Source organism: Cherax quadricarinatus, chromosome 44 (assembly GCF_038502225.1).
Source record: "Cherax quadricarinatus isolate ZL_2023a chromosome 44, ASM3850222v1, whole genome shotgun sequence".
Taxonomy (NCBI): domain Eukaryota; kingdom Metazoa; phylum Arthropoda; class Malacostraca; order Decapoda; family Parastacidae; genus Cherax; species Cherax quadricarinatus.
This window is the reverse complement of record NC_091335.1, coordinates 8,394,211-8,416,994: the sequence shown is the minus strand read 5'-3', so window position 1 is coordinate 8,416,994 and position 22,784 is coordinate 8,394,211. Positions and strand designations below refer to the sequence as shown.

At 37.7% G+C, this 22,784-nt stretch overlaps 1 protein-coding gene across 4 annotated transcripts in view; it reads left to right on the top strand.

The window, feature by feature from the left end:
* LOC128697549 (fibronectin type-III domain-containing protein 3a) overlaps positions 1-22,784 on the top strand; it is a 662,917-nt gene that overhangs the window by 616,494 nt on the left and 23,639 nt on the right. For 3 of the 4 annotated variants that reach the window (XR_011393145.1, XM_070094072.1, XM_053789316.2), the window contains 6 exons: positions 353-613; positions 1,913-2,128; positions 4,385-4,551; positions 9,624-9,754; positions 13,304-13,498; positions 15,051-15,178. Coding sequence is in view for 3 of the 4 variants with exons in the window: in XM_070094072.1 (XP_069950173.1) it covers positions 353-613; positions 1,913-2,128; positions 4,385-4,551; positions 9,624-9,754; positions 13,304-13,498; positions 15,051-15,178 (1,098 nt within the window). In the remaining variant the exon portion in view is untranslated. Of the gene's footprint in view, positions 1-352; positions 614-1,912; positions 2,129-4,384; positions 4,552-9,623; positions 9,755-13,303; positions 13,499-15,050; positions 17,551-22,784 lie in introns of those variants that run through there. The other variant, XM_070094074.1, reaches the window with a different exon arrangement.

The window sequence follows — 22,784 nt, the reverse complement described above, 5'->3', positions numbered from 1 at the left end:
CCTCCTGTCTTGTGTAGTTATTAAACATGTGCAGGGAAAGGGGAGTCAGGGGTTAGTAGCCTTTGTTCCAAGCTTTTTTAGTCACCTATGACACTCATGGCTTATGTGGGATGGCTATTTGACTTGTGAAAGACTAGCATTTTATTGAATGTGCAACTTATTTTAAGTTTCAGTTTATTTGGTGATTTCCTAATTTACTGTATTTACTATTGTTTGATTATTATTTAGTTCTTATTTGTGTATATCATAAGATATAATTTATTAATAGGATGATAATTTTGAGTGTATACAGTATTGTACATAAACTTTCAAAGCATTCTGATGTATGTGTATGTATGCTTGTATCCTACAGAGTATGTTGCAGCAACAGTGCTGGAGTTGGTCCCTGGTCTTCACATGCAACTGTGACCACCCCTGCTGCACCCCCTGCACCTGTTGCTTACATCTCCTCCTCCCCAGCTGCCACAGCTGTGACCCTCCTTTGGGGAGAGCCAGCTAATCATGGTGACCCCATCACCCATTATGTGATAGAAGTGGGTGATAAGACAGTCACTACTCCGGGGCCAGAAACGGAATATGCACTAAACGATCTTCAACCTGAAACTTTATATAGGTAATAAGATTTTTTTCTTTTTACACAACCTGCATGTAGGAGAGAGAAGCTTATGACCTAAGGCTGACCAAAAAGTCTTCATAAGCTTCTCTCTCCTATGTGCTGCTTATTTGTGTATTGTTCCAGTCACGGTATTATACTTATTCATCTTTTTAATTGTCTTGTCAAAGCTTCATTGATTCAGCCTACGTATGTAATACATAACTTGATTAATATACAGGGTGTTAAATTGGGTATATATCTAAGGTCTAAATCCTATTATTTTAACAGGCTTGAAAAATTTTCTTGAAGTTAATAATGGTTATGTATGATTATTTTATTGCTGTTATTTTTCCCTTAGATAAATAATTGATTACTATATATTTTTTAAATTTATCCATTTTATAGGAAAAGCTGGATTCCCTGCACCTTGACATGGAGCACTTTGCCTTAGATCTTCTTTTGTAGTTCCACTGTTTTCTCCCTTTGTTATAGTTTTTTTACATTGTTATGCAGTTCTTTTCTCTATACAGTATTATAGATAATACACAAATGCTTTAGGATTAGGATTAGAGAAAAATAACAAAACCCCATTTATGTGCAATTTTTTCTTTGAAGATAATTACTGAATTATTCATGAAAGATGCAAGGGGAAATATGACTGAGGTGTGCAAGTGGAAGGTAGGCATAAATAAAATCTAAACCAACTGCTTACAGTATGTAATAAAAATAAATCATACAATAGATTAAAATTCTATTGAATGTAGTTAGAAAAACAAAATGTAATTGAGAAGTCTTATACTAGGTCAGTTCTTGAACTGGAGCATCTCAACTGTGAAGATAGGCCTAGAGAGCTAAACTGATCATTACTTAAAATTATTTTAAAAGTTCTCTTGGTGCATTGAAAGCATGAACAAGAGATGCTGTTTGAGAGGGGTGCGACTAGGATGAACAACTATTAATGAAATGGTACGTTGCAATGAGCCAGTTATAAAAAAAAATCATCAGTGTGAGGTATGTGTGTAAGTGAAATACTAAAAGATTGCTGGGAACCTATTGGGAGAGGTTGTTGAGATAACTTACAGTACTGTATGTGTGTGTGTGTGTGTGTGTGTGTGTGTGTGTGTGTGTGTGTGTGTGTTTGCCAGTTGACCAAGCCAGTTGGTGCACAGATGTTTTGTGTACTTGATGTCAAGCTTATCAGCTTTAAAATAAGCTGTTGTGCTGTCTTGCTCTAATAGTGTGATACACAAGGTTTAGATAATGTTTCATTATAATAATTTGTGAAAGTAAGTTCTCAAGTTTTTTTAATTTTTTTAGATTACGAATCCAAGCCGTGAACAGTGTGGGCCCGGGAAGCTTCAGTGGTATTCACAAAGTGACAACAAGGGCACTTCCTCCTGCCCCCCCAACCATAGAGCTGGTTAAAGCTTCCTACAATTCTCTCAAGCTCAAATGGGGAGATGGACGCAATTTGGACATGCTTACTTACTCTCTTCAGATGGAATTCACCAATCCTCATAATGGCACCAGAGAGTAAGTGATTACATATATCACTGCTGCTTGCAACCTAGCCTCATGTTCACATTGTTCATGTTCAACTACTTGAAATTAAACTTATACTCATGATAAGTAATTCCCTTGCTTATATATAGGGTGAAGTGGAGGAGTCACAGTTTGGAGGGATATGTTGTGTATCTTTATATGTATATGCTTCTAAACTGTTGTGTTCTGAGCACCTCTGCAAAAACAGTGATTATGTGTGAGTGAGGTGAAAGTGTTGAATGATGATAAAGGTATTTTCTTTTTGGGTCACCCTGCCTTGGTGGGAGACGGCCGACTTGTTGAAAAAAAAAAAATGCAATCGTTTCTCTTCATAAAAATAAATCACAGGTATAGATATGGGACAATGTAAGTGGCATGTAAACAGTAATATTACTACAAAGACCACATTGTTTATAATAGTTTAAGGTTTAGGTTAGGTAGGCCACATACCTGCTTCAGTCTTACCTAACATACTGAAAGAGATATATAAGTAATACATTTCTTGTTAAAGAACATTATTTATGTTCTTATAGTTAAAAGTCCTGTTGCCATCAGCATCATGGTGGTACACTTTCTATACTATTAAAACTAAACTTTGTTAGATTACACTTAATAATTACTTGGACCATATTTCTGCAGTTTGCTCTCCTTGTAATTGCATGTACATACAATGAACCCTTTCATAATGTGGGCTATGTGTTCCTGGAAATTGTTGACTTTTGTGACAAGGTATTATGTAAAGTGAAGAACAGATGGGAAAGATGTGGTTATGTTCTGGGCTCATCAAAAGTTGCCAAACAGTGTTCTTTGAAATATCATGAGGAGTGAACAGTTGTGAAGTATATCATACAATCAAGTCTAGTTAATGTTTATTACCTTGGTAGTGTGCAGAGAGGTTTGATATTGCCCTACTGGGCTGAAGTGGATGGCTGTGGTTATGTTGATGTATGCAGAGTTGTCAGGAGTTAATGGATGTACTACAGTGCAGGGAAATTTCCTGTGGCATTGTAATCAGCTAACACAATTCCAAAATTTAAGTCCTGTGTAATGAGGCTGACAGGGGTTTGTGAAACTTTAAACCATGTAGTACTAAACATAATCTGTTGTGAAAACTCTTCTTCTCGTCTCGTACAGCTTTATAGTAGGAAAGGGCTAGGACTTTGTGCCTTATCATCTGAGCACTGTGGGGGAGCTCCTTTCCATTTTTTCTCTCCTTAATCCACACAGAGTAACTTCTTTATTTCTTTCTTTCAACACACCGGCCGTATCCCACCAAGGCATGGTGGCCCAAAAAGAAAAATGAAAGTTTCTCTTAAATTTAGTAATTTATACGGGAGAAGGGGTTACTAGCCCCTTGCTCCCGGCATTTTAGTCACCTCTTACAACACGCATGGCTTACGGAGGAAGAATTCTCTTCCACTTCCCCATGGAGAACAGAGTAACTTATCTTTCTTATTTAGTTGTACCGATAGCTTTGATATTTTTTTCACCATGTCACACTCTGCACTACTTGCTACACAACTGTTTTCTTCACATTGTTTCAAATTGTATGAATAGTGGAATCTTTTGTACCAAAAAAATGGCTAGCATCAATCATACATGCACCACCCTTAAACATCTAAAATCTCTCCATTTTTTCACTACCATGAGCAATAATCAGTCATGGGGTTGCCCTGCATGCAGTAACCAGTTAGGCAAGTCTGACAATGTGCCATATCGAGCTAGTTTAATTGGCATTTAAAGTGTGTGAGCGTTTGCTTAAATATTGTAAAAATTTTAGTATTGCACTTTCTACACTTCTTTATTAATGACAAGCAACAGTTGCAGGAAGGATGCAGAGTAGGCTAACAAGATACCTAAAAGTTCCCAAGAAAGAGACTTGGTATTAACCTTGAGGATATGCTACTACAAATGCCCAACTCTATAAGAATACTGTATTCAGTAACACACTTGTGATGCAGGTATGAGGGCAGGAGAAGAAAAGGGGTAATGAGACGAGAAAAGCCTTTTTTGTTTCATGAATATTATTATTGTGCTAAATGTACTAGGTTAATATACTGGGGTCTGGGGATATCTCCCTTGACCTCTCTAATACAGCAGCCATGTCTAGTTTGGTTAAATATGAGGATGTTCGAGATTTCCTACCATTGAATAGTTATTTGCTGTTGTGGAAGTTTGGGAAAAATATTAGTAAATTTGTATGATATCCAGTGATTTCTCATGTAAACGGACATCCATCTTTAACAGGTTCTATCAGGTGTATAATGGTACAAATCAGAACTATAAGGTGGTGAGGTTAGAAGAGAACACAGAGTACCATCTTCGTATCTGTGCCAGCAATGAGGCAGGTATTGGGCCTTATTCTGCTGTGGCTCATCTTTCTACTACTAAAGCTCCTCCTCCTCCCCTTAAAGGTAATAACCAGACATTTTATTACTGGCACTGTTGTTACAATTGTTTTAACACAAATCATCTGGTAAACATCAGTAACTTCAGTATATGCTACTAACCGTAAAATTTGCTTTACCTTTAAAAGTGCTTGCAAATACAAGCCAGCTAAATGTTAACTCTTTGACTGTTTCGGTCATATATATACGTCTTACGAGCCACCGTGTTTGATGTATATATACTCAAAAATTCTAGCAGCTTCAACTCGAGCAGGAGAAAGCTGGTAGGCCCACATGTGAGAGAATGGGTCTGTGTGGTCAGTGTACACCATATAAAAAAAATCCTGCAGCATGCAATGCATAATGAGAAAAAAAAAAATTACAACCATGTTTTTGGATTAAAATGCCGACTTTGTGGTGTATTTTCGTATAGTATTTATGGTTGTATTTTCGTTTTCTTGGTCTCATTTGATAGGATGGAAAACATATTATAGAAATAGAGGTGATTTTGATTGGTTTTACTATGAAAAGAACCTTGAAATGGAGCTCAAAATAGGGGAAATGTTTGATTTTTGCTGATGTTCAAAAGTAAACAAATGATGTCATTGTCAAATAAATGTTCAACTAGCCATTCTAATATGCAGTCATGAATGGGTTGACATTATTTATACAATTATTACAATATTGCAGTAGTCTGCATAACAGTAAATCATCTATTTTTTGTTTGAATAAAAATTCAAAATAGAAACCAAGAGTAATATCAGAGGGATCTGGAGACGTAACTGATGAACAAAGAAAATGTTATTTTAGGGCCAGGAATGTCTGCATTGTTCATTCTGGACCCTATTTTGAAATTGGCATATTTTTTAATTTGCATGAAATTGGGCAAATTGCAAATTTCTGACCATGCTATTGAGTAGTTGAAATTGGTAAATGGGCAGTTTCTTGTACTCAATCGATAGAACAAATTGTGTTCTAAAGAAATAGCTATGAGTTTGGTCGACTGGAACAATGGAATTAGCCGAAACTAGGGCTAAAGTGGTTGAAATTGCCGATTTGTAAATATTGCCGAGGTCACTAACTTTGTGAGGGCGTAATTCCATAAGTTTTCCATCAAATTTCATTCTTTGGTGTCATTACCATTGGGGAAAGATTCTCTATCATTTCATAAGAAAAAATAATTTTTTTCGACACCAGGAAACAACTCGGGATTTGGGGTTGCGACAGTCAAAGGGTTAATTCAGTGTGTAAACTCTACTTTTGTGTTTCAGATTTGGTGGAAAATTCGAAGAACATTAACCTGTGTATGTAACTGATTCATCCGATGTCACAATCGATATGTAATAGTACCTACTTAGTTCAACTCAAAACTAAGAAAAGTGAAAGATGTGCATGCTAGAGATATTGTACACATTACTAGTTGAACATTTTTCCATTTTCTTTCAAGAACTTTTCAGTTCAATATCCAAATACTGAATTGAAAACAAAATGATGTTAAACTATTTACTGTGGTTTAGTTATGCTTTTTATCAGTAACAAAATTTCATATGTTTATTAAGTCTTATATTCAGGAATGTCAGTTTTAATGTTTTAAGAATGTACTATATCTCGAGGCTATAGGGAATTGAATTTAAACAGACCACAAGTAATATTGAAATTAATAAGATTTTAAATGTGATTATGCTAAGAAATTTTATGTTAGTGCTACCATACCTTAGGATACCTTTACAATTTGCAAACAGGTTTTCTTGGACACATTTGGAAAATGTCTTGAATATTTAGCATATAATGACTCATAAAATGTGGTAGAATGTAGTACATTACATATAAAAATTCCTGTACTTTTTTTTCTTTATCCCCTTAACTGTCCAAACGTAGATCTACGTTTTATTTTTCCTGCCTCCAAATTTGGGACAATTGGCCTGAGATGACTCGTCAGTATAGAATGGGTCTTACTACTCGGTGTGCGCAGTCTAAAAAAAAATCTGGGACCACTTAGTACCTTGTGGGAGCACCAGTTCAATTGAGCATCAGCTAGAGCAAAGAGTGTGGCAGACACCAGGGATTCACTGATGTCATGTCATATTAACACTCCCCTTTTAAGAGGAAAGTGATATTGACCCTGAGTTTAGTGACTTTGAGAATGGCCACAAGTGGTCGAGGAAATATTAAAAACCTCGATAATAACCCATGTGAACATTTGCGCAATATCCTTACAATTTTGATACCACTGGTAGTGTCATCCTGCCAGAATGTCCTGTAACCTATGCCCTAAGTAAAGAGAAACAATTCTGGAACGTGTACGTGTTTGCAGGCTGAGTGGCTGGCCGATTGATTTTGGCTGTCTCTATCTCCGTCTGTCTGTGTCTATCTCTGCCTGTCTCTCTCTGTCTGTCTCTCTATCTTTGTCTATGTCTGTCTGTCTCTACCTTACAGATACACACAAATAATTACTATTATATATAATGTGAATTACCTAGGATAACCCAAAAAGATCCAGACAAAGTGCTATACAGTGCTTGTAGATATGGCAAGTAACACTCATTTTCATTTGTTCAGAAATGAGATGTGACGATTCTCCATTATGTGTAATACCTGTTAGTTCATGAGTGGCTCTCTGAAACAGAGACAGGAAGACAGACATACAGGCAGACAGATAAACAGAGCTAGACAGACACAGACAAATAGACAGACATACAGATAGACATGTTTATATGTAACAGTGAAAACAAACAAAGCCAAGGCAGTGCACAATTATCAAATGTCACTCCACTACTGCACTGTTAGCACTGGAGTGACACTCAAGTCTTACACCATGCTTCAAGGAGTTTCATATATACTCCAGCATGTCTAAAACATTGCTGGGACCTATAAATACTTTGTATATATTTCTAGATTATAGTAGGTGACCAAGGCAGGTGAAATTGTTCACCTGTCAATGTGTTTGTGACTATTTGAGTACTATTTCAGTACCTAATATTTGTGTCAAAACAAATATTGGTTATGAAATCACAAGAACTACTACAAATTGCAATTATCAGAACATAAAAGCTATATAAATAAAAAAATAAAATGAGAAAAAAGGTATATAGACAACACTTCTGCAAGCGGCAGGACTCCATGTTGCCGTCAGGTGAGCATCCAGTGCCAACTTTGCGATCTTATATCTCGGTAAGTACTGACCCTAAAAAAAATTTTTTTTGGTCTTATTACACAGAAAATTGCCCCCCCCCCTTCTTTTTTTCCCCCCTCTTCAGAGCACTGGGTGAGAGAACATAGATCTACGTTTGGACAGTTAACGGGCTAAACTGGGCATTCTCAGGGTTTAATGTTTGAATGTGATGTATTTACTGTCTTAAGCCACAGATTTAGAAACATTATATAAAAGTTTGCCCTCGTGGATGAGCAAAAAAAAAAGTGAGAGGGTGTAGTAATCAAGAAGAGTAGACAGGCTCCAGGGAACAGTGGGTCATAGCATTGTCTTCACCACCCCTCCTACCTTGATTATTTATTTTTATTTTTTATTATCACACCGGCCGATTCCCACCAAGGCAGGGTGGCCCGAAAAAGAAAAACTTTCACCATCATTCACTCCATCACTGTCTTGCCAGAAGGGTGCTTTACACTACAGTTTTTAAACTGCAACATTAACACCCCTCCTTCAGAGTGCAGGCACTGTACTTCCCATCTCCAGGACTCAAGTCCGGCCTGCCGGTTTCCCTGAATCCCTTCATAAATGTTACTTTGCTCACACTCCAACAGCACGTCAAGTATTAAAAACCATTTGTCTCCATTCACTCCTATCAAACACGCTCACGCATGCCTGCTGGAAGTCCAAGCCCCTCGCACACAAAACCTCCTTTACCCCCTCCCTCCAACCCTTCCTAGGCCGACCCCTACCCCGCCTTCCTTCCACTACAGACTGATACACTCTTGAAGTCATTCTGTTTCGCTCCATTCTCTCTACATGTCCGAACCACCTCAGCAACCCTTCCTCAGCCCTCTGGACAACAGTTTTGGTAATCCCGCACCTCCTCCTAACTTCCAAACTACGAATTCTCTGCATTATATTCACACCACACATTGCCCTCAGACATGACATCTCCACTGCCTCCAGCCTTCTCCTCGCTGCAACATTCATCACCCACGCTTCACACCCATATAAGAGCGTTGGTAAAACTATACTCTCATACATTCCCCTCTTTGCCTCCAAGGACAAAGTTCTTTGTCTCCACAGACTCCTAAGTGCACCACTCACTCTTTTTCCCTCATCAATTCTATGATTCACCTCATCTTTCATAGACCCATCCGCTGACACGTCCACTCCCAAATATCTGAATACGTTCACCTCCTCCATACTCTCTCCCTCCAATCTGATATTCAATCTTTCATCACCTAATCTTTTTATCCTCATAACCTTACTCTTTCCTGTATTCACCTTTAATTTTCTTCTTTTGCACACCCTACCAAATTCATCCACCAATCTCTGCAACTTCTCTTCAGAATCTCCCAAGAGCACAGTGTCATCAGCAAAGAGCAGCTGTGACAACTCCCACTTTGTGTGTGATTCTTTATCTTTTAACTCCACGCCTCTTGCCAAGACCCTCGCATTTACTTCTCTTACAACCCCATCTATAAATATATTAAACAACCACGGTGACATCACACATCCTTGTCTAAGGCCTACTTTTACTGGGAAAAAATTTCCCTCTTGATATATTTATTAAAAGCTCATAATATTTTGGCGTCACTTTAAAGTGACTTCTGTGTCCCTGTTTTGGAAGTTAGTGTATTGTATTAGTTTTAATTGTGTGTGGTGACTGTTGAGCTTCGTTTAGAGAGAAAAAACTGGTTTTCAGATTGAGCACTAGTTTACTTTATTTGGTCAAGGCTTATTGTATTGTTTATTATAGTCAAGAAGTCATAATAACACAGTTGCAAACAAGCCCTGGAAAGGGTAAAGTTTAAACCTGTTCTGTGGTTTATTATAGCATCTTTGATATTTGTAGATTGCAACACTATACTGTGTGTTTTTATAATTATATTCATCAGCCTCTCGCTTTTTTTTTTTCTTATTGAATTTTAAATATTTTTAACAGCTCCCCGTATAACAGAAAGTCCAGAAGGAAATCATATTGTTGAATGGTGCAGTGTGCGTTGTCCAGGTGAAGATTCCATACTGTACCGTCTTCAGGTGCTACAAGCTGGCAAAGATCAGGATTACTATGTGGTATGTTTAATAATTTAATAGAGTAATAACAATTGTATAATAATTTTACAGTAATAATAATGCAACCAGTTCTTGGTTTAAAATGTTTTATATTGCAAAATATCTTTTGTGTAAACTTTTATACTTCCTCTGTTTGCCTTGGCTTTACAAAGTGGGCTTACTCACAAAGCCTTTCTGAAGAGAAACACAAACAATGGGTGCAGCATTGCTCAGTCAGTTCGTCTTGTGCTCGTCTTTGATTTGCATCTTGTAAGAGAGTTCATGGTTTTTAACAGTTTTGTAGTTTATGACTTGCAAATCATAGTTCAAAGGAAAAACTATGTAAAAAAAAAAAAATAATGGTTGCACAGTATAAAAAAAAAAAAAAGGAAGCCAGTGACACTGGAAATGAAGGTCATCATAAAATTTAGTGATATTTGTGTTTTGTTTCAGGCTGCAAAATTTGTGATTTATATAATTTTTGTTATGATGGTTAATGTAACCCCCAATTATAACATTGTGCCTGTGGACACACTGTTATAACTGATCCACAAGATTCTGTGGATTGTGACTGTTCATAAGAGAGGGATTGAGTGTACAGCATATCTGTGAATACTGTTTAATAGTTTGGAAAATTTCTAACAGACAGCATTCCATCAAATCAAAAGCTAATAAACTAGTAACTATAAGATTGTTACATTATTAGAATTGACTGTTCAATGTTAATTATGTAAAAATTACTGCAGACTATAACAGTACTTACTGATAAGGAGATGCATATAAATGTATAGTAATACAGTAGCTCCAAATTGTTTGTATAATTGTTTATGCTGCAAAACAAATAATTTTTTAATAGTCATTACTCTTATGAAGTTCCTCTATAAAGTGCAGTTTTTCATAAATGGCGTTGAAAAAAGTATGCTACATCCAAAACGAAAATGTAAAAAGAGAGCAAATGAGAGAGTGGGTGAGATGCTATCAACAAATTTTGTTGAAAATAAGAAAAAGTTTTGGAGTGAGATTAACAAGTTAAGAAAGCCTAGAGAACAATGGATTTGTCAGTTAAAAATAGGAGAGGAGAGTTATTAAATGGAGAGTTAGAGGTATTGGGAAGATGGAGGGAATATTTTGAGGAATTGTTAAATGTTGATGAAGATAGGGAAGCTGTGATTTCGTGTATAGGGCAAGGAGGAATAACATCTTGTAGGAGTGAGGAAGAGCCAGTTGTGAGTGTGGGGGAAGTTCGTGAGGCAGTAGGTAAAATGAAAGGGGGTAAGGCAGCCGGGATTGATGGGATAAAGATAGAAATGTTAAAAGCAGGTGGGGATATAGTTTTGGAGTGGTTGGTGCAATTATTTAATAAATGTATGGAAGAGGGTAAGGTACCTAGGGATTGGCAGAGAGCATGCATAGTTCCTTTGTATAAAGGCAAAGGGGATAAAAGAGAGTGCAAAAATTATAGGGGGATAAGTCTGTTTGGAGGGATATGTTGTGTATCTTTATACGTATATGCTTCTAAACTGTTGTATTCTGGGCACCTCTGCAAAAGCAGTGATAATGTGCGAGTGTGGTGAAAGTGTTGAATGATGATGAAAGTATTTTCTTTTTGGGGATTTTCTTTCTTTTTTGGGTCACCCTGCCTTGGTGGGAGACGACCGACTTGTTGGAAAAAAAAAAAAAAAAAAAGTCTGTTGAGTATACCTGGTAAAGTGTATGGTAGAGTTATTATTGAAAGAATTAAGAGTAAGACGGAGAATAGGATAGCAGATGAACAAGGAGGCTTTAGGAAAGGTAGGGGGTGTGTGGACCAGGTGTTTACAGTGAAACATATAAGTGAACAGTATTTAGATAAGGCTAAAGAGGACTTTGTGGCATTTATGGATTTGGAAAAGGCATATGACAGGGTGGATAGGGGGGCAATGTGGCAGATGTTGAAGGTGTATGGTGTAGGAGGTAGGTTACTGAAAGCATTGAAGAGTTTTTACGAGGATAGTGAGGCTCAAGTTAGAGTATGTAGGAAAGAGGGAGATTATTTCCCAGTAAAAGTAGGCCTTAGACAAGGATGTGTGATGTCACCGTGGTTGTTTAATATATTTATAGATGGGGTTGTAAGAGAAGTAAATGCGAGGGTCTTGGCAAGAGGCGTGGAGTTAAAAGATAAAGAATCACACATAAAGTGGGAGTTGTCACAGTTGCTCTTTGCTGATGACACTGTGCTCTTGGGAGATTCTGAAGAGAAGTTGCAGAGATTGGTGGATGAATTTGGTAGGGTGTGCAAAAGAAGAAAATTAAAGGTGAATACAGGAAAGAGTAAGGTTATGAGGATAACAAAAAGATTAGGTGATGAAAGATTGGATATCAGATTGGAAGGAGAGAGTATGGAGGTGGTGAATGTATTCAGATATTTAGGAGTGGACGTGTCAGTGGATGGGTCTATGAAAGATGAGGTGAATCATAGAATTGATGAGGGGAAAAGGGTGAGTGATGCACTTAGGAGTCTGTGGAGACAAAGAACTTTGTCCTTGGAGGCAAAGAGGGGAATGTATGAGAGTATAGTTTTACCAATGCTCTTATATGGGTGTGCAGCATGGGTGATGAATGTTGCAGCGAGGAGAAGGCTGGAGGCAGTGGAGATGTCATGTCTGAGGGCAATGTGTGGTGTGAATATAATGCAGAGAATTCGTAGTTTGGAAGTTAGGAAGTGCGGGATTACCAAAACTGTTGTCCAGAGGGCTGAGGAAGGGTTGTTGAGGTGGTTCGGACATGTAGAGAGAATGGAGCGAAACAGAATGACTTCAAGAGTGTATCAGTCTGTAGTGGAAGGAAGGCGGGGTAGGGGTCGGCCTAGGAAAGGTTGGAGGGAGGGGGTAAAGGAGGTTTTGTGTGCGAGGGGCTTGGACTTCCAGCAGGCATGCGTGAGCGTGTTTGATAGGAGTGAATGGAGACAAATGGTTTTTAATACTTGACGTGCTGTTGGAGTGTGAGCAAAGTAACATTTATGAAGGGGTTCAGGGAAACCGGCAGGCCGGACTTGAGTCCTGGAGATGGGAAGTACAGTGCCTGCACTCTGAAGGAGGGGTGTTAATGTTGCAGTTTAAAAACTGTAGTGTAAAGCACCCTTCTGGCAAGACAGTGATGGAGTGAATGATGGTGTAAGTTTTTCTTTTTCAGGCCACCCTGCCTTGGTGGGAATCGGCCAGTGTGATAATAATAATAAAAAAACGAAAGTCACATGGAAGACTTCAGTATGTACTAATCAATTTTTGATGCATTTTTTCAGTTGCATTTATGAAAAATGCACTATAGAGGAGCTTTGAGAGAGCTAATGGTAATTTTGCTATGCTGATAATATATATGATAGGCAATTTTGCAATTATTACAGTTAGTGTATTATAGTAATAAAAAATAGTTACAATACATTAGCATTATTTTAGTGAACATCCTTTGGTATTGTACTATGAACCTGTTTTTATTTTTCTGTGAGCACTATATGATATAATAATTCATTATTATTAAAATCAAAATGTGTAACTTTAGAGTATTCTGTCTCAGTATTGTATGCATTTCCAGGTATACACTGGAGACGAAACCTCTTACGCGCTGACTGGTTTAGAACCTCACACAGGATATTATGTACGTGTTTGTGGCGTGCGAGTATGTGGGGACGGAGAGACAATGGCTGGTGCTTACTCTTCTCCAGCACTCTTCAACACCCCAAAGCCTGCTCCTGTAATGACTACCAAAACTGCAGCAAACACAACCCAGGTAGTGTGGGATTTACTCCTAAATGTGCTTGTATGAAGTTGTCATATATAATTACTGCCTCCCACTCTCTCCACTCCTCCCTTCTTCCTTTTTCTTGTTCATTTGGTCAGTTACAATACGAGGAAATGATATACAGTGGTACCTTGGGATATGAACTTATTTCGTTCCAGAAGGCTGTTCAAGTGCTGATACCGAAAGAATTTGTTCCCATAAGGAATAGTGTAAATTAGATTAATCCGTTTCAGACTCCCAAAAATACTTACAACAGCACTTACATAATTGTTTGCGTTTTGAGCTGTTTGTATCCCGAGGTACCACTGTATTGTATTGATTTCACTCTTGTTTAAAATTCATAATGTATCATTCCAAGTCTTAAAAGGCAGACAAATCATCAGTGTTTACTTTTTTGAATGTGAGTGACTTAACCCTTTGAGGGTCGGAACCCTTGATCTGAAACTTACTCTTAGGGTCTGAGAATTTAAAAAAAAAAAAAATATGTAATAAACTTTTTCCAAAGGTAATGAAACCTAAAGTATGAAATTTGATGGAAAACTTGCAGAATTATGCACTTGCAAAGTTAGCGGTCTCGGCAATATTTATGAATCGGCGATTTCACCCACTTTGAGTCTTATTTTCAGCCAATTCGTGTCTACCAAACTCGTGGCTATTTTGCTAGTATTCCTTCCATTCTTTCTATTGAGTACAAGGAACTGCCCATTAACCTAATTCAACTACCCAATAAAATTATCAGAAATTGGTAATTTGGCCAATTTCACACAAAATTCAAAATTTGCCAATTTCAAAATAGGGTCCAGATAAAACACTAGACATTCCTGGCACTAAAACAACATTTCCTTTGTTCATTAGTCACATTCTCAGGTCTCTCCTATATTACTCTTGCTTTCCACTTTGAATTTTTATTCGCACAAAAAATAAAAGATTTACTCTTATGCAGGCTACTGCATTATTGTAAAAATTGTATAAATAATGTCACTGCACTTATGGACACATTACTCACCAGTTGGACGTATATTGGACGAGCCATGTAATTTGTGTACTCTGGAATATCGACATAAATCGAACATTTCTGATACTTTGAGGTCAATTTGAAGTTACTTTCACTCCAGAAACCAATCAAAATCATCTCTATTTCTGTAATATATCTTCTGTTCTATCTTATGAGACCAATAAATCTAGAATACAACAATAAAATCACATGAAAATACACCTCAGGGTCGTACAAAAGTACACCTCAAAGTCGCTGTTTTAAACCAAAAACACATTTTTTTTCACATTATGCATTGCCTTCTGCAGGAATTTTTTTACTTATGTGGTGCATATTTAGAATAGTAGGTACTTTTTTTTTTATCCACTCACTGTTGCATAGTGGATTTCTTAATTTGCATTATAAGGTATGTTATAATGAGAAAATGAATGAAAAATGTTGAGTGACAGTCTAGGGCTTATTTATTTTGTTTTACAACAGTATTCATATGTTCCAAGTGGAGCAGACAAGTGTTGTAATAGTCCTTTGCTTTTTTTTACCTTCTAGGAGGCGGGTCTGCAGTGGCACAATCTCAGTGATCAGCAAAAGGCTGCTGCAATTTTGGTTGTTTTTTCTCTTTTCTGTGCCGTTGCCGCCATTGGCTTGCATCACTTCTTGGCCCCTGATAATGGACGGTAACCCAGCGACAATGCATAATTTTTTTTTTATTTTTGTGGAAAAGTAACAAGATTTTTTACTGCAATGGTGATAATGACGGCCTAGGAGCCACAAGTGAAATCCAAGGCACTGATGCGGTTGGTGAACCATGACTCTTGTTTAGGGTTAGACACAGCAGTTCATGTACCTCTCAGTGTAAGCTGATCAATTGTGCAGGTATACCCAGAAATTTGACAAGCCACGATCAAGCCCTTTGGACTTGTGTTCTCGTACAAGTGGTTTCTGTATTTTCCCAAGTGAGTTTAAAATGGTACATTGCATTCAACTTGTAATTTTTACGTATATATTTAAAGGTACCGTATATCATATGCTTTTACAGATGGCATTTTTATACAGATATTCATTCTCCCCTTCAAATGTGCTCTTTGGAAAAAATTTAGTACCAGAATAGTTGAAGAGAATAATATGTATTAAAGCAGGCAAATCATTTTTGTCTGGTTTGAGTGCTTTAATAACTTTAGAAATTTAATATGGCTGTGTGTGCACAATGTGATTACTGTTGTTGCCAGGTGTACCATTCTACCCTCACTCAATACAAATAAGGTGCTGACTTATTTTGTGCAGTTGCAAAACCCTGCTTCCCAAAGTGTATTTTTAGGAAAGTACATTTGCTTGATATTTTGTGCTGCCTAATGTGTTGTTTATGATGTTGTGAAAAATAGTTTTATATAGTATATTTGATTTATAAAATTTACCATAGTAAAAGTTTCTGCAGATGTCCCAGGTAAACCACACATTCCTTGAACTGAAATCTCCACATTCAAATGTTCATTTTTTAGTTTAAGTTACACACATTGTAATAATGGACCAAAATAGCTGCCACTGTGTATTTGTACTGTTCCTTATAATAACCCATGTAATCATTTAAAGCATGGCAGCACCTGGATTTAGTCGATCTTGTTTCCACTGCCTCTGGATACTAATTGTTGCAACACTGGTGCTCAATAGTGGTTGGTGTTCTCTTCCTGTGTGCAAGTGTATTCCTCACAGGTCAAGTCTGGTTCAACAGCAGCTTCAGCAGCTGCTTTTAAGTCATGTTAGATATCACAGTATTTTTCAGTGTGCTTTATACCTGTTGGTGCAATAAGTGGTGGATACTTCTATGTCAACAGTATTTGGCTCCAGGGCATTATTTTTCATTAATGGGTGTCAGAAACTCTGATGCATAAAGTAGCATCGCCAAAAAATTTAATGCTTATCTGGAGGGCTATAGGTCAGGCATCTTCCAGTCCTTGTATATTTTGTTCTAGCATATTTCTAATAGATGGAAGTAGAGGGTCGGGTAAAAAAAAAAAATATTGCTCTCTGGTTTTCAGGTTTTTGCTTGTCATGGGAAAGCAGGCATCTGTTCTTTCACAGCACTTAGGGTTTTCATACCCAAATTTTTAAGAGCCCTGAAAGGAATATAAACCAGTTGCATCTTTCATATTGATGCAAGAAACTTTTACCTTTTTTTTTTCTTTAAGCATTCAGACTATTGGTTATAAATAAAATTCCCCAGGAAAATAGCAAGAATAAGAAGCATTAAACTCATTGGAGTGGTTTTAATGTGTCCAAGCATATATAGATATTTACACCAGACTTTGATCATGTCTTAATTTTGAGAGAGTAAAAATTGGTCAGTATTCAGTTTAGGGGCTTCAGTGAGTTTGGAGACAATTTCTAGTTGAAGAGTGTATGATATTAAGTGGGTTTTGCAATGGAGTAGTTTCATGTTGTTCAGATTTTTATAGAAAGTATTTTTTTAGGGTTGTGTTGCATCACTGGAAGAACTTTGAACAAAACGTATGCCGAGGAATAAGTGAAATACGGCAGGCTTTTCCCATAGATTTCAAAATTATATCGTTACAGCACCTGCATTAAGTGGGTTTCTGGGGTTAGGTTTGGTGGGGTTGCAACTGAACCTAACCTTTAAAAAAAAAAATAAACACTTTGCACAACATAAAACTACATTGCAAAACCCATATATTTTTGAATAGTTTAAACTGTAAATTATTACAAAACTCAGTGTAACCCTGAACTAAATATTAACTAGAACTTTATTGATGCTTTTTCTATTGAGAGTGCAGCAAATATAAGAAAAATTGTCCAAAACATACTTAGGATGCCATTCTTTTTGTATAATAAATTCTATAATATATATATTATCTATCAAAGCTTCGATTTATATGAATAATGAATCCTGCTAAACAATCTCATTAATTGGATTCGTGCTATTCGAAGCTGTTATAGCACACGAAGTATGGTTATTGGTCCCACTCCAATGGAAATACGTATGCAATGGAAATTTTTAATATATTACCAAAGGATAATAAAAATATATTTCTTATTCAAGTTTATTATAAACTAAACAATGAAAACATTATTGCATTTTATTGTTGATCTATATTAAGGTCTCCATCAGTCATTTCTTGCGAGTTTGATTCAGGCAAGTCACAGACATTTGTAGAGTCCAGGCCATCAAAACCAAGCAGCCTTCCAGTGTGTGTTATTTCTTCAACAGCTTGCGCTTGAGAGGGAGAGCCCTCAGAATTATTTACGCAGTGAAGCAATGTGTGTTTCCACACTACACGCATATTACTTGCAGTTAATTCTTTCCAGGCATGAGAAATGTTTTCAGATCTGTTGGTCTGTGTATCCACCATTTTCTTCAAGAAATCAGGATATTTAGCAGCAGCTTCTTTATCTGCACTAGCAGACTCATCAGTAATTTTAACATTATGCAGTTGAATTTGGTTTCTGAAATGGTCAAAGCAACCATTGCTTGCAATAAAATTTCTTAATTTTCCGCATGAACTCGGTTTTTTTTTCACTGCCATAAAGAGAGACTAAGCTTTTGTTTGATAAGAGACTCTCCATTTCTGTCATTGTAATGCTTCTGTTTCTAGTAGTAGTTGGCAAGCCACAAAGCTGATGCAACTGTACCTTTTTCTTGTATTTTATCTGCTTGTTTTATATTATGTACTGTAGATTGATGCATTCCAACCTCTCGGCCTATTTTAGAGTTGCTGTTGCCATTTCTATGTTACTTTATTACATCCATGTTTTGTTATAATGTAATAACAGGCCTCCTCCTTTTTATTTTACATTTGCACTGTATTTTTCCCTTTGTCCATATTTCCTAAGGGCAGTTTATCAAAATTTAAAATATAATGTAGTACTGTAAATGTGTATAGGATAACAAGCTGTGGCACGTCATCATACAAGTAACAGAAGCAAGTGAGGTGGGCAGCAGACTTGTGCATACCGAATTTTGATTCTTATTGAATAAGGTCTGGTATTATTTTATAATTCATACTAAATCAAATTTTGTACTATTCAAATTCATACTTATTGAAGCTTACCTGTGTGTGTGTATACATGTATATATTTTTTATCAAACCAGTCATATCCCACCAAGGCAAGGTAACCTAAAAAGAAAAATGAAGGTTTTTCTTTTTAAATTTAGTAATGTATACAGGAGAAAGGGTTACTTGCCCCTTGTTCCTGGCATAGTTGCCTCTTACAACATGCATGGCTTACGGAGGAAGAATTGTGTTTCACTTCGCCATGGAGATATATAAATACATTTTTTTTAACACCGGCCGTTTCCCACCAATGCTGGGTGATCTAAAAAGAAAGAAAAATACTTTCATCATCATTCAACACTTTCACCATCACTATACATAATCACTGTCTTTGTAGAGGCGCTCAGATATGACAGATTAGAAGTCCCTCCAAACTGCCAATAACCCAAACCCCTCCTTTAAAGTGCAGGCATTGTACCTCCCGTTTCCAGGACTCGAGTCCAGCTAACCGGTTTCCCCGAATCCCTTCACAAAATATTACCCTGCTCACACTTAACAGATCGTCAGGTTCCAAAAACCATTCATCTCCAGTCACTCCTATCTAGCACATACACATGCTTGCTGGAAGTCCAAGCCCCTCGCCCACAAAACCTCCTTTACTCCCTCCCTCCAACCTTTTCGAGGATGACCCCTACCCTGCCTTCCTTCCCTACAGATTTATACGCTCTCTATTCTTTATAAATGACCAAACCACCTCAATAGCCCCTCTTCAGCCCTCTGACTAATACTTCTAATAACTCCACACCACCTAATTTCCACACTCCGGATTCTGTGCATCATAATTACACCACACATTGCCCTTAATCACGACATCTCCACTGCCTCTAGCTGCCTCCTCACCACAGCATTTACAACCCAAGCTTCACACCCATATGAGTGTTGGTACCGCTATGCTTTCGTACATTCCCTTCTTTGCCTCTATGGATAATGTTTTTTGTTTCCACAGATACCTCAATGCACCAGTCACCTTTTTTCCTTCATCAATTCTATGGTTAACTTCATCTTTCATAAACCCATCTGCTGACAAGTCAACTCCCAAATATCTGAAAGCATTCACATCTTCCATACTCCCTCTCCAATGTGAAATCCAGTTTCTCTTTATCTAAATCATTTGATACCCTTAACACCTTACTCTTATCTATGTTTACTTTCAACTTTCTACTTTTACACACCCTCCGAAACTCGTCTGCTAACCTTTGCAACTTTTTAGAATCTCTCAAAAGCACAGTATCATCAGCAAAAAGTAACTGTGTCATCTCCCATTTTGTATTTGAATCCCCAAAAATTAAATCCCACCCCTCTCCCCAACACATCCCTGTCTAAGACCTACTTTTACCGGGAAGTAATATCTCTCTCACCTTCACACCCTAACCTGAGCCTCGCTATCCTCATAAAAACTCTCTACATTATTTAGTAGCTTACTACCTCCCAGGGAGGTACTACTGTCCTGCCAAGTAATTGTAAAACAAAAGCCTGTAATTGTTTTACATGATGGTAGTGTTACTGGTGTCTTTTTTATATCTCAAACATGCAAGATTTCAGGTACATCTTCCTACTTCTAATTACACTTATGTCACACTACACATGCAAATATAAGCATATATATATATATATATACACCCCTCTGGATTTTCTGCTATTTTCTTTCTAGTTCTTGTTCTTGTTTATTTCCTCTTATCTCTATGGGGAAGTGGAACAGAATTCTTCCTCCGTAAGCCATGCGTGTTGTAAGAGGCGACTAAAATGCCAGGAGCAAGGGGTTAGTAACCCCTTCTCCTGTATACTATATTACTAAATGTAAAAGGAGAAACTTTCATTTTTTCCTTTTGGGCCACCCCGCCACAGTGGGATACGGCCGGTTTGTTGAAAGAAGATATAAACACCCCTCTGGATTTTCTTCTATTTTTTTACTAGTTCTTGTTCTTGTTTATTTCTTATCTCCCTGGGGAAGTGGAACAGAATTCTTCCTCCATAAACCATGATTGTCGTAAGAGGCGATTACAATGCTGGGAGCAAGGGGCTAGTCACCACTTCTGTATATATTACTAAATTTAAAAAAGAGAAACTTTTGTTTTTCTTTTTGGGCCACCCTGCCTCGGTGGGATAAGGCCGGTTTGTTGAAAGAAGAAGAAGAGTATATATATATATATATATATATATATATATATATATATATATATATATATATATATATATATATATGTATGTATATACACACACACACATATATACATATACATACATAGAATATACAATGGTACCTTGACTTTCGAGTGCCCCGAGTTACAAGCCATCGCTTGATTGATTTTTTGCTTTGAATTACGAGCCAAAATCCAAGTTGCGAGTGAGCTTCAGATATGCTGCCACTAGTTGGCACAGCAAATGCCACAACAGTGTACGTGGTTATCTCACTGTGGAAGCATCTCTCTTTTGTTGAGTTTGCGTTTTGTGCAGTTATTTTGCCAAATTTCTTTTCTAACCATGGGTCCTAAGAAAGTAAGCGCAAAGGACAGTACTGAGAAGAGGAGGATGATGATGTCCATTGAATTAAAGCATGAAATCATAGAAAAACATGAGCAAGGTGTGTGTGTAGTCAACTTGGCGAGGCAGTACAAGCATAGTATATACTTCATACCTTACGCCTTCTCTGCGAGAAGGCACGGGGCATCTACGCCGACTTACTTCAGAGATGTTCACTCAAAATGTAGATCAGTCTCCTGACTCCGGGGGGGGGGGGTATTCCGAGAAAAAATTTTTTGTTTCAGTGTAGTCCTCATGAAACTAGTGATCTAGTGCAGTTAGCCTCACAAACACTCCATTTTCTCTTATAAGACCTCAGAAGGGCAAGAATGGGAAGATATGATCAGAGTGATAATTATTTTTACCTCGGGAGTGGCCGCCAGCACTCTTCACATAATATATTCATTGTAGAGTATATATCATGTTTCTGTGTTATTTATATTGTTTATTATTTTCATATTAGATCAATTGTGATAGATAAATAAGTCATAGAGTTGATGTTAGCGTTATATTGAAGTATTTTCTCCTGCCTCCGGAGAGCCAGGAATTCCATTGGAATGGATTAATGCCATTTCAGTTAATTTCAATGAGGAAAATTGGTTTGATATATGAGGAAATTGAGTTATGAGCTGGGTCACAGAACGAATTTAACTCCTAAGTCAAGGTACCACTGTATGTATGTGTGTCCTGTCAAGTGAGTGTAAAATGAAAGCCTGTAATTGTTTTAAATGATGGTAGGCTTGCTTGTGTCTTTTTTCTGTCTCATAAACATGCAAGATTTCAGGTACATCTTGCTACTGCTACTTATACTTGGGGTCACAATACACTTGCATGTCCAAGCATATATATACACACCCCTCTGGGTTTTCTTCTATTTTTGTACTAGTTCTTGGTTATTCTGTTTTATCTCCATGGGGAAGTAGAACAGAATTCTTTGTCTGTAAGCCACATGTCATAAGAGGCAACTAAAATGGTGGGACCAAGGGGCTAGTAACTCCTTCTCCTGTATACATTACTCAAGTTAAAAAGAGAAACTTTTGTTTTTCTTTTTGGGACACCCTGCTTCAGTGGGATGTGGCCGGTTTGTTGAAAAACACGCGCATGCGCGTGCACACACACCATGCGCGTGCACACACCATGCGCGTGCACACACCATGCGCACGCGCGCACACCACACACACACCACACACACACCACACACACACCACACACACACCACACACACACCACACACACACCACACACACACCACACACACACAACCACACACACAACCACACACACAACCACACACACAACCACACACACACACACACACACACCACACACACACACACACACACACACACCACACACACACACACCCCACATACACACACACCCCACACACACACCACACACACACCACACACACACCACACACACACCACACACACACACCACACACACACCACACACACACCACACACACCACACACACACCACACACACACCACACACACACACACACACACACACACACACACACACACACACACACACACACACACACACACACACACACACACACACCACACACACACCACACACACACCACACACACCACACACACACCACACACACACCACACACACACCACACACACACCACACACACACCACACACACACCACACACACACCACACACACACCACAC